The 13,115-nt window shown below is 49.0% G+C and overlaps 2 protein-coding genes across 4 annotated transcripts in view; both read right to left on the bottom strand.

The window, feature by feature from the left end:
• Nucleotides 1-13,115, bottom strand: part of LOC135210327 (uncharacterized) — a 702,311-nt gene that overhangs the window by 607,306 nt on the left and 81,890 nt on the right.
• The window catches only part of LOC135210325 (poly [ADP-ribose] polymerase tankyrase-1-like), a 331,749-nt gene that overhangs the window by 283,166 nt on the left and 35,468 nt on the right, over nucleotides 1-13,115 (bottom strand). For all 3 annotated transcript variants that reach the window (XM_064243209.1, XM_064243210.1, XM_064243211.1), the window contains exon 6: nucleotides 1,230-1,328. In XM_064243209.1, coding sequence (XP_064099279.1) covers nucleotides 1,230-1,328 — 99 coding nt within the window. The remainder of the gene's footprint in view (nucleotides 1-1,229; nucleotides 1,329-13,115) is intronic.

Below are 13,115 nucleotides of genomic sequence, written 5' to 3'. Positions count from 1 at the left end.
AAACATTAAAGGTAACATTTATTTCTGGCTTACAGTTATTTAAAAAAAATCAAAATACTAATATAGACTTAAATCAATGAAAAGTGCTAGCAAAAAAAAAAAACATAATCCACTTATCCCTAGTCTGTTCCTCTATGGTTTTTCGGCAGCCAGATGTTTCGACAAGGTTAAAAACATTGGATTGTATCTACTTTAGAAATATCTGTAATTTTTCGGGGGTAATTTGGTTGCAAAAAAGGGATAATAGACATGAATTAAATTAACATTTTTAAATAACAAAGTAAAGTTGAACTAAATAACGAGTAAAGTAAACAATTTAGGGAATAAAACTTTGCAGTGTCGTCGTCTGCTGTTCGTAACTGTTTGTGGCACGCGCGCTTAGGAACCAGGAACAGCAACTTGTTTAAAGTGCAATGTGGAGTGAATAGAGACCAAAATGTGTATAATAACAATCAAATAAAGCACTGTGGAGTTTCAGTGTGATGGCAGTAAGGATAAAAACCACCGATTACAAGGTAAAAATGAATTCAGTTCAAACCATGACCCCGGGAATAACAAGTTTCATACTTTCACTAACATAAGCAACAAAATGTTTTATTGTGCTGATTACAACTGCAATCTTGAGTAAGATCAATAAATGTTACATATATGCGCTAACATTGTTCAAATGCGTGTTGGGAAGGCTGGGAAAGATGGTGTCTGTCACTGACCAGAACCTGCCATCCACATGGTAGCCGCCATATTGGATTTCAAACCTGCCTTGAAAACATATTTTACGAAGAGCATCACATGCTTATTTTAGTTCGTATGGGGCTTTCATATATCACATTATGTTGATGAAACTTCAATCTTTTGAATGGTATGCTTAGAGTTGTAATTGTATTCTTGTTTCACCAATTAAATATCGAGTGAATAAGACCCGTCCAGCGTGATAAGTGTTGGTAGTCGGTGATGTTTTACCCTATGTCTGATAATGACAATCATAAGTTTTGTTTCTTCCTCTGCTAATCACAATAAAAATGTAAAAAAAAAAAAAAAAAAAAAAAAATCTTTCATGAATAACATTGGCTTTGCTTTTCTGTGAATCAGTGAATCCACTACATATACTTATCTCAGAAAAAATAAAAAATTTAGTTCATTTTGAAAATTCAGAAATTGTACCAATTAAATGCAAACACTGACACATACTGTGATGCTTGACTGTCATATGAAAACGGAAAATTGCTTACCTTTAGTACTACTGGCTGAAACCTTTTTGGACTCGTCCAGTAACATGACAGGAACTGCAGAATCATAGAGAGAAATTGCATGATGAAGTGGTGTATTACCTAGAAGTAGAAGAGAACGTATTCATAATTATAATGACTTAGAACTCTAACTGTTACATGCCATTGAGTACAAACAACTGAAAAGTGCAGCACTCTTATATAAACTAATAATCTGGGTATTTTTCTTTAGCCTGCATAAATCTGTGGCGGGATAACAAGCTTAAGAGCAAGCAGCAAATCTCCCACACATAAACTTAAATCTGTCTGGCTACCAAACCCACCCTCAAACACACTTTCCTCTTTACACTACAAAATACAGCAGGACAATTAACCCATACCTACATACAGAACCAAAAAAACACAAACAGATACTCACCTCTGGCTTCTGATACTCAGGGCTAGGCTGTGCTGTCCGCCGGATATACCTAGGCTATAGGCTAGCCGACACACAACCACCAAACGCCGACAATCAAACACAAACCAGCCACCCGAGACCCACAACCCCACAACAACTAAATAACCCAACAATCACTGCAGACGAACACCAACAGCCCAAAAGAACACGACAACCACAAGACTTCCCCGGCACAACAACCCACAAAGACCAACACTGCCCCAACCACCACTCACAGACAGCGAAAATGCACCACCAACCTCACCACAACCAGACAGACACACCGCACAACACCTTCACAACCCCAAAATCTATCAGATAACACCAAAACAACTAACCACCAAAGGATAACTGCTGCCAAAAACCAACTCTGACTTCACCAGGCACCTCATTACTTAGGAGGTAAAAGACTTCCACTGACATACTACAGAGCGCCACAACAGACATATTTCTGACTGCCATTTAACCACTCCCATTCATTTTTCCACCAATCTCTCTCTCTTTTGGAGACGTTGTCAAATATAAACTACTATCATTACTCCTCCATATTACCTCCCCCATTACATTTGACAACGTCTCCTTACACTCACAGCATCCACACTAAATTGCCTTTCGCAACACCCAAGGATGCTCAGATCTTGTTTGGGGACCATTATACACTCCTTCAGTTACATCGCCATTCACTTCTTCTAAACCACTTTCAGTCAAATTCCCATTATCTCCCTCACTACCATCCTCGCAAATTCCATTAACTACTTCACCAATGTCTTCTAACTCTGGTTCCAACATCTCTCGTATTTCGGCCACCAAACCACTCAGTTCATCCATACTTCTGTCAAACTCCTACAAAGACTTATCCATCCTATCAACTACCTCCTCACTACTCAGTTTCCTTCTCATTGAAGTCTTATTTGTCCCTGTCAACTCAAACCCACATACACTACAAGTATCATTCATTCCCTCAAAGTCATCCGTAGCATACGCTTTATCAACCGTTTGCACCCTACCACCAAACCCCTTACCATGCCGTTCACACTTTTCCCTTCCACTTCCTCTCTCCACACTCTTCCGTTTTCTTCCATACTCAACCAACACCAACTGTCGATCTCCCAGACCCATTTGTTCACCGACAGTTGGCTCATACTTATTCACCCTCAACCACTCACTCATCGCATTCTCCCGAACATACTGTCGCATACTAGAGGACCCACCCAACTGAATCCCCTTAACACCTAGTTTCCCGAATTCCCAACCTGACTCATCGTCTTTCACCTACACACACTCACCACATGACCTTCCATTCCACATTCAACACATTTTGCCAGCTGTTCCTTACACATCTTACACATCCTAGCATAATGCCCTTTCTTCCCGCAATTACCGCAAACCTCAGTCACACGAGTACCCCGACATCCACTTGCTATATGCCCCACTTGCCCACACCTGTATCATTTAATATCCCTATCTTTCCTACACTCGCTCACTAAATGCCCCTTTTGGCCACACCCAAAGCACGCTCCCAACGCCCACCGACATTCATTCTTCCTGTGCCCTAGCTTTCCACATCTGTAACACTGCTGCTCTTGTTCACGACTAACTGACCCTACTCTTCCAACGCTTGCACTCCGATCTCTCTTGGGGCTAACCATACTCACGTTACTGGCTCTAACACTCCTATCAACCACTCGCTCTGCCATTCGCCTTGGCCCTTCTAAAACTGCCTCCCTATAGCTCTTAAACTCTGGTATAACATCAGCTACTTCAGTCCTAACACTAACACATCTACTCTCTTTCATAAACCTATCCAACTCATAATCCTCTACTATTTCCAAAATGTCATTCCATGTCAACCTTTCATTTGTCCATCGCATTTTCTCCTTACGTTTCAGATTTACAAACTCATACGCACTCTCAGGCACAGTCGCCAACAACTTCCTCACTAACTCTTTACACTCATTTATCCCTTCGTCCCCAAACTTTTTCCTGGCTAATGTTTCTAACCTACAGACATACAGCAACAACGACTCACCAACATTCATTCTTACCTCATCAAAACCACGTTTTCTCCTATATCTAACACTAGTCCTTATCCTCTTCGCCTGTTCCACAATCCTGGCTTTCACACTCTCATAAGGCACATTCCCCACACACATCATTACCCCATACATATTCAACAAAAATCCTGTCAAAAAGCTGCCCAACTCTCTTGCCCAGACTCTCTTGTTATCCCCATACTTTGCCTCACAATACCTTTCATATTCCTTAAAAAAATCCCCTATGTTCCTACTACCATATTCCTCGTATTGTGCACATCTAGGTATCTCTCTAATATATACAGCCTTTCGTACTTCCCGCTCACTCTCACTTTCGCTACTTCCATTCTGATCCCTCTTAACCTCGTCCGAATACAGCGAATCGACTTCCATACTAACATCCATGCTCCTGATTACGCTCTTCTTACCCTTCTTTCTACCCACCTGTTTCCACTCACTGCTATCCAAATCACTCTCAGCCCTTTCCCAATTTATTCAGTCCTAGTCTCATCCTGTCCGTCATCCTTACTAGCCTTCTTTCTCTTAGTTGTCTTTTTTTCCTCAGCCCCCTTCTTATTCTTGTCCTCAGGTTTATCCTAATCCTGTCTCTTTCCCTTCTTTCCTTTACCTATCACAACCAAGTCACCTTCGTCACTCGTAGTTTCATCCACTCGCTCTTCCACTGTCTTTACCACTTCTGGCCTATCACAAGACCTAGTAGGCCTACCTCCTACAGCTCCCTCTCCCATGAACACCTTCATCATCTCCTGCACTGCATTCATCATCACTAAGAATTTTTCGTCCATTTTCTCAACCATTCTCTCTTCCCCTCCTTTCACTTCTTTCATTTCCACTTTTGCACTCCTTAGCATTCCTCTCATTTCCTCTAACTCGCTCTTCAGCTCCTCACGCTCTACCCTTATTCTCTCATTATCCACTTCCAATTGTCCTCTTACTTCCCTCTCCAACCTCAACTCCTCCTTCAGCCTCTCCACCTCACTCAATCCTTCCATCCCAAACTTTCTCACCACTCATACACACTAGCCTAGACCAATTGTCCTGCAGCTGCCACACCAGCAGTCCCTGTTCGGGCGCCAAAAAATAATGTGGCGGGATAACAAGCAAATCTCCCCCACATAAACTTAAATCTGTCTGGCTACCAAACCCACCCTCAATCACAGTTTCCTCTTTACACTACAAAATACAGCAGGACAATTAACCCATACCAACATACAGAACAAAAAAAACCCAAACAGATACTCACCTCTGGCTTCTGATACTCAGGGCTAGGCTGTGCTGTCCGCCGGATATACCTAGGCTATAGGTTAGCCGACAACCAAACACAAACCAACCAACCGAGACCCACAAACCCACAACAACTCAATAACCTGACAATCACTGCAGACCAACACCAACAGCCCAAAAGAACACGATAACCACAAGACTTCCCCCGGCACAACAACCCACAAAGACCAACACTGCCCCAACCACCACTCACAGGCACTGAAAATGCACCACCAACCTCACCACAACCAGACAGACACATGCACAACACCTTCACAACCCCAAAATCTATCAGATAACACCAAAACAGCTAACCACCAAAGGATAACTGCTGCCAAAAACTAACTCTGACTTCACCAGAAGCCTCACTACTTACAGGTAAAAAACTTCCACTGACATACTACAGAGCGCCACAACAGACATGCTTCTGGCCGCCATTTAACCACTCCCATTCATTCTTCCACCAATCTCTCTCTCTCTCTCTCTCTTTTGAAGACGTTGTCAAATATAAACTACTATCATTACTCCTCCATAACTCTATTGAAAAATGACATTTCTATAATAAAATAAAGTTTTGTACATACTTACCAAGTACATAAATACGTACATAGCAATGAGTTTTCCAACCACAGTGGCCTAAAAATCACAATTTTTGGACTGGTCGTAAGATTTAATGACAAGGTAGTTCGGCAGTATAATTGCTTGTCCGATGGTTGGGAGTCCCGCCTGACTGGAGGTAAACATATAACTTTGCTCTAGGTCCAGGAACAGAGTGAGGGGTGGCATGAGATGGGACTATATGTAAAGGACCTCAGGTTTGTATAGTTAGGAAAAATAAAATTTACTTTCAAAAATTGTGATTTGTTCCGACACATAATACAAACCCTCGGTCCTTTACATAAGGAAGACTCACTTATTGGTGGGTGAAATCCGAGTCATGTGAACAGACTGGTGTTCGCCCAACCTGGGTTCCCTCCCTGGTCGTAAGAGCAAAGGGGGGGAAACCTAGCCTCTGTCCAACTGATCGGAGCGTGCACTGCAAGATCAGTGGTCAGACCTCTGGACCAATTCATAAGAGGGAGGCAAGCGTACCTCTTATGAATAGCAAGCAAAAACTAGGTCCTATGTAAGAGCCAAATATAAAGCATTGGGTTTGTCTCTCACTGGTGTCCACTTCCTCCCCTCTTAGGGAAGGGACGCATAAACGCTTCTATCCCTAATGAAAGGGATAGAACGGAGCTCGGTTACGTAGCTTACCTGCCCGCAGGGAGAGGGAAGAAAAAGAAGAGGAAGAGAAGCCAGTCACACTCATTCACTCTCCATTCATGCAGTCTCACAAGGACAAGATGCTACCTTGTCCAGTAAAGCTACACATGTTGAGCAGCCACCATGGGTCCCAAGGAAAATGTGTCCAAGGACCTGTGGGCAATATCCCGAAGGTAGGAGGAGGTGAAGGTGGTCTGGTCAGCCCAAACCCCTGCCTTCAGTACCTGTGCCACAGACAAGTTCTTGTGAAATGCAAGGGTTGGACCAATGCCTCTGACTTTGTGGGCTCTCGGACGAAGGGTACTGGTGTTGGCACTCCTGTCTGAGTCGTATGCCTTCCGGATTACCTCATGAAGCCAGAAAGAAGCAGTGTTCTTGGACACTCCTTTCTTGGTCACCCCGCTGCTAACAAAGAGGAGTCGACACTCAGGCCTGAGGTGTCGAGTTTTCTTCAGACAGCGACGTAGCACCTTCACAGGACAAAGCAGCATCTCATCCGCATCATTACCGGTGAAGTCTTCCAGGGAGGGGATCGTGAAGGACTCGAACCTGGCATCAGGGACCGAAGGGTTCTGAGTCTTCGCTACGATATCTGGGACGAAATCGAGCGTAACTGATCCCCATCCCCTCGAGTGTTGAACATCGAAGGAAAGACCATGGAATTCTCCTACTCTCTTTGCCGATGCCAAGGCCAGCAGAAAGACAGTCTAGAGGGTCAGATCCCTGTCTGACAACTCTCGGAGTGGCTCGTAGGGTCTGCCACTCAAGCTCCTAAGGACGAGAGTCACATCCCACCCCGGGGGCCTGAGTCCCCTAGGTGGGCAAGACCTCTCGAAGCTCGTCATTAGGAGAAATATTTCCATGGAGGTGGAAATATCGACTCCTCGGAGATTAAGGACTGGGGCCAGGGTGGCTCTGTAGCCTTTGACTGTAGAGACAGAGATAAGCTTCTCTCGGTGAAGAAAGATGAGGAAATCCGCTACCTGCTGAAGAGTGGCTCTGAGCGGAGAGAGACCCTGTCTACGACACCAACCACAGAAGACAGACCACTTTCCATGGTATAATGCTGCAGAGGACTGTCTGAGGTAACCCGCCATCTCTGTTGCTGTTCAGCGAGAAAAGCCTCTCGCTAGCAAGAGATGGTGGATAACCACCAACTGTGAAGACACAGGGAATGAACTGCCTGGTGGTAACCGTTCTACGTGCGGTTGGCACAGCAGGTTGTGTCATGGGGGAATCTCTCGCAGTGCCTCCAAGAGAAGAGCCAGCAGGTCCGGATGTCAAATGGCACGACCAGAATCATCCGAAGATTGCTGGTGACCAACACTCTGCTGATCATCTTGCGAATCAGGCAGAACCAGGGAAAGGCGTAAATGAAGAGGTTGTCCCACGGGTGTTGGAACGCATCCTCTGCAGCTGCCCATGGGTACGGCACAACTGAGAAAAAAACCTGAAGTTTTCTGTTGTGCCGGGTGGTGAACAGATCCACTACTGGTCGCCCCCACCGGTCGAGGAGCTTTTCTGCCACGTCTGGGTGTAGAGACCATTTGGTCCCAATCACCTGATTCTGGCAGCTGAGCTCGTCTGCCACTACATTCCTCTTGCCTGGAATGTATCTGGCTGATAGCTCTACCAAGTGAGCTATGGCCCACTTGTGCACCTGCATCGCTAACTGGTGCAATGGGAGGGACATTAGGCCCCCGTTTGTTGACGTATGCCATTACCGTGGCGTTGTCGCTCATCAACACCACTGAGTGTCCCAACAGTCGTTCCCGGAACTCTTGGAGTGCGAGGAACGCAGCCTTGAGTTCCAGGAAGTTGAAGTGAAGGTGCTTGTCGTGATGGTTCCACACTCCCACAACCAGCAACTCTTCCAGGCGTGCGCCTCAACCGTCAATTGATGCGTCTGAGAACAGCAGCATCTCTAGAGGGGGAGTGTGCAGGGGCACTCCTATTAAGCGGTTCCTGTCGTCTAGCCACCAGGCCAAGTCCTCCCCTTACTTCCTCCGTGAGAGGAACCAGGAAGGAATGTGGATCCCGTGCCTGTGACCAGCCCTCCTTTAGTCTCCACTAACTTCTCTAGTGACGACACGTGACCGATCACGACTTGCCACTGCTGAGCTGACTGTTCCTGTCGAGACAGGAACTGTCTGGCTGCCTCCCTGAACCTGCTGATCCGTGAGTCTGCGGGGAAAGACTCGTGCTGGTACCGTATCGATCAGCATGCCCAGGTACTTTATCCTCTGCTTAGGCTCGAGATCTGACTTCTCGACATTCACCACGATCCCCAGATCACAGCAGAAGTCGAAGAGTCGATCTCTGTCCTGGAGCAACTGCGAGCGAGAGCTCACAAGGACCAGCTAATAGTCGAGATACCTCATCACACGTATCCTGACTGAATGGGCCCAAGCCGACACCAGAGTGAACACTCGCGTGAACACCTTTGGAGCGGTTGAGAGACCGAAACAAAGTGCCCTGAATTGGTACACTGTCCCGTCGAGGATAAAGCGGAGGTACTTCCTGGAGGATTGATAAATGGATATTTGAAAATACGCATTCTTCAGGTCCACTGAAAGCATGAAATCGCTCTCCCTGATGGAATCGAGCACTGAGCATGCTGTTTCCATCGTGAACCAAGTCTGGCGAACAAATCGGTTCAAGGGAGAGAGGTCTATCACCGGTCTCCAGCCCCCCATAGACTTCTCCACCAGGAAGAGTCGGCTGTAGAAACCTGGTGACTGATCTTGCACGATCTCCACAGCTCGTTTGCTCAGCATGGTCTTGACTTCTTCTTGCAGTACTACATCCTTGGCAGAACCGGGGACGTATGTCTGAAGGTGGACTGGGTGTGAAGTGAGGGGTGGCCTCGACTCGAAGGGCAGTAGATATCCCTCCCGAAGGACATCCACTACCCAGGTCTCGGCTCCGTAGTGCTGCCAAGTTGCCCAATGGCTTGCCAGGCACCCCCCAACTTCCGGCAGCGGGTGAGGGGGAACACCGTCCCTAGCATTTCCCTCTCTTCCCCTTCCGCTTAGCCGGTCTCCCACGAGAGTAGGAGGCTTGGGAGGAGGGGTGACGCTCACTCCTTGAAGCAAAAGAGGAAGGTTGGGTCTTTCCTCGCGCTGACCTCGACAGTGCTAGCGTCTTGGTAGTGGAGGAAGAGCTAGCCAAGCTCCGAGGCTTGGCCGCAGTTGCTCGAGATTGCCCAGAAGTCTTCGAGACTGCTTGGTGTACTAGGCAGTCACTGTCCTCAGTTCTCCACTTTTCCACCGCAGTGTCCACCATCTCTCTGGAGAAAAGAGAGGAGGAACCCAGCAACGGTCCGTTACATAGACCCAATGTTACCTCTCGACTGGCCGCTCTGGTTACCCGAGCCAGGACTGAGTCATGTCGTCTCAGGACCAGGTTGGCCCATAGGTTGGTTGTCTGGTGGGCGAGGTTGGAGATGGCCCTACCTCCAGACTGGCAAAGTTTCCCGAACGCTGAGTCTTCCTCGCGAACAATAGCTTGCGAGGAGGCTGCGACTCTGGATACTGTGAGTGACCACAGATCCAGCCAGGAGACGGCCTGGAAAGCTGCCATGGCAGTCGCTTCCAGGGACGATGCCTCTTGCTGGGACAGCAGGTGATGGAGAGGCACCCCCGGAGTTAGCCTAGCTATCTCCGGATCAACCTGCTTGGTCGGCAGTGGGTCTAATGAAGGCATGTAGAAACACCGCTGGCGAGGCAGAGGAGGGGGAAGCATCTTGTCCGACCGGCTTGACCTGAGCGAATCTTCATGCCCGCAGACGAGAGCGTTCACCTGGTCTAGCACACCGTCGGCCAAGGTGGACCAGAGTAAACCCACTGTCGCTCTGGGTTCCTTCTCAGGTCCCCAGAACGACTCTAACCTCGATGGAGGGTCAGAGGGAGTAACCACCGATCCTTCCCCGAGGTCATTGTGCTGACGAATCAGCGCAATTACCTCTGCAATGGACCTCTGTATCTTGGGGGTGATCGCGTCCTGAGGCAATGGAGTGTCAGATCCATCAAGGCCGATCACCTCTCGAAACACTCTTCCTTCAAGAGGAAGAACCTCGGCAGACCCCTCATGGTCTCCTCCAACCACTTGCACATACGACCTGCTAGGTCCAAGGACCGAGCCAGGATCATAGGCTCTCGTGGCGGGACCGTAAGGAGCGCACTCCTCGCGGTCACCCCTGCTCACCTCGCTCCTCCCGGTGTAACCCGATGAGGCTGAAGGGACAGGTGAGGAAGGCCTGATGCTCCTGCCCTGCCTACCAGCAAAGCCGGTGCTGGGAGGACTGCAGGCGATCGCCAACCCGCGGTGGCAATCGAGCTGCAGGTCTGGACCAGCAGTCTCCGTGTGAAGAAGCGCTGGACTGAGGATGGTAGCGTCAGTCTTGTGCATCAGGAGAGCTGCTACCAGTCATGCAAACCGTCTGGTCCCGGTGGGAGCGACGGTCGGGTGGCTGGTAGTGTCCACTGACACGGTGAGAGCGAGCACCGTCCTCTCGACGTGCTACGATACCAGGTCCAACTGGTGACCAGGGGGACCTCTTCCCAGCCTCGACATGTGAACGGTCTGGTGGGACCATCGCGTCAACCCTGGGAACCAGGGGATCGCCACGAAAGCGATCGCCAGCCTGGCAAGTCACCTGAGCAACTCTTGCCAGCCTTCCGCTCTGTGCCTGGGCCCTGACGGTGAGTGTGCTCAACGGTCTGGACCTTGGCTGCATGGTCACCGGTAGGTGACCTACACTCGGTGGCGCTCATGAGCGAGCAGCTGAGACGGTTCCCGGTCCGGAGGTGGAACCTCTGGAGCCGGGAGCAGAGGTACCAGCGGTAGCCGGTATCCCTATGGTCCCCGTCTTCTTCTTCCCTAGGGAAAGAGAGACGGGACCCGTTCCCGGAGGAACAGGAGGACCAGCAGAAGACCCACCTGTCCCGCCGGAGCGGGACAGACCCTTAGAAGTCTCTGTGTGAGACTTCTTAGAGGGGGGGAGGCCACCTCTTCTTCCTTGGCTGGGGGGCCTTGGAAGTCGAAGGGGATGAGGTGGCAGAAGATGACGACAAAGAAGATGACAGAGAAGACGACGACACCTTCCTCTTCTTCTTGGACTTCTTCGCCAGCTTCCTCAGGACAATGACAACCGACAGGTCCTCCATACAGGGACGGAATTGGGGCAGTTGCGGTAGCAACACGGCCCAACTGCGCCTGTCCAGAGGGACCTGCGGGAGCATCAGCACTTCCACGGGCAGGTATGGAGACAGCAGGCACAGCATCAGCTACCGGAGGACGGTCAAGAGGGGAGCTCTTCAGGCACTCAAAGTCAGGGGGCGGGGCGAGGACAGCAAACCCAGGCGGTGGAGGAACTGTCTCCTTCCGAGGAACGTACAACAGCGGGGCTTGTACTGCGGCCGAAGGGGTTACTGTCATCACATGCTGTGTATACACCAGATGCGGCAGTGCGGTACACCCTAGTCCAGAGAGAGTGGTGGTCGTCATTGTCACCACCCTGTGAGTAACTGGGGCCACAGCCAGGTGTTGGATCAGCCCCTGGATACCCAGAGTGCCCGGAAGACTCTGCGATCGCCACACCTGCTGAAGATCTCCACCCGCGGAGGCAGACACACCCGGGGAAGCAACAGTCGGGTTAATAGGGGGGGTTCCTGTTTGCTCAGAGGGGGAAAGATCCCACCCTGAACGGACAGAAGACCCCGAGTACAACTCCAGGTCGGGGTGTTGCGCTCCTTCCTCTGCACTCGACAGATCGAGGGAAGAGGCGGAGCAGGACACATCCCCCGAAGGAGAGAGAGCCATCCACGCGAGTTGGCTAGGAGGGAGGAAGGAAGACAATGTGTCTATCACCAGAGGTGTCGAGGGAGAGCTTTCCAACGACACCCTGGCGACTTTACGTGGTTTCCTCCTCTTCTAATACAACTCCCACTGCTCCTCCAACCAGGAGACACAAAAATCACAAGGGACAGCTTAAGAGCATTCCCGCCCTCGGCACCGCGTACACAAAAAATGAGGGTCCACAGCATCGCTGGACCTAATTGCCCCACACCTGCAGCCTCCCACTCCAGGGCACACTCTCCGGTTGGATGGGGGCGAGGGGGCTTCTCCACTTCATGGGACTGCATGGTCTCCAGCAATGCAATTCCACAAACAATTAACAAAAATAATGAATAAAGTACTTACAGGTGCACACACACTAAGTATTTCACAAAGAAAAAGGGCTGAAGTAAGCAGCTTAAAGTTGTACATCAACAAAATCTCACGACAGAGGTGAGCAGAGAGGCGGACACATGTCTACACCTGATGGCGGCCGAAAGCAAAGTGATAGGTTTACCTCCAGTCGGGCGGGACTCCTGACCATCGGACAAGCAGTTACTGCTGAACTACCTTGTTAGTAAATCTTACGACCAGTCCAGCTGGCGCTGAATAGTTATTCCTTATGTAAAGGACTGAGGGTTTGTATTACGTGTCGTAACAAATTCAAAATTCTTTGGAACTATTCAATTGCCTACTATAGGTGGCTGGACTCCGACCATTTTTGGGGTACAGAGAGAAGCGACGTAGCAGTGAGCTCAACTGTTTTTGCCCTGTCATTTTTATATAAGTAACTTATCTAGTAATTACACAGCTGGATCCACATTGACAGGAGGTGGGATACATGGACATGTTCTACCTCAAAACATTAAGTACTAATGACATAGGTAGCAGAAGAGTTGCCAGTACCTATTGGTATAATGCTTGTTTTCTTACCTGATAAGAGCCACTTCAAGTAGGTACTGCCTCTGGTTGGTGCTCATCTTAACCCGTAGTGGTGTAGTGGTATGGCCATGGGACGCCTCCTATAGTGGG

The sequence above is a fragment of the Macrobrachium nipponense genome, chromosome 39, assembly GCF_015104395.2.
Source record: "Macrobrachium nipponense isolate FS-2020 chromosome 39, ASM1510439v2, whole genome shotgun sequence".
NCBI classification, from domain to species: domain Eukaryota; kingdom Metazoa; phylum Arthropoda; class Malacostraca; order Decapoda; family Palaemonidae; genus Macrobrachium; species Macrobrachium nipponense.
Note: the sequence above shows the minus strand (reverse complement) of the source record. Positions and strands in the feature narration are given on the sequence as shown.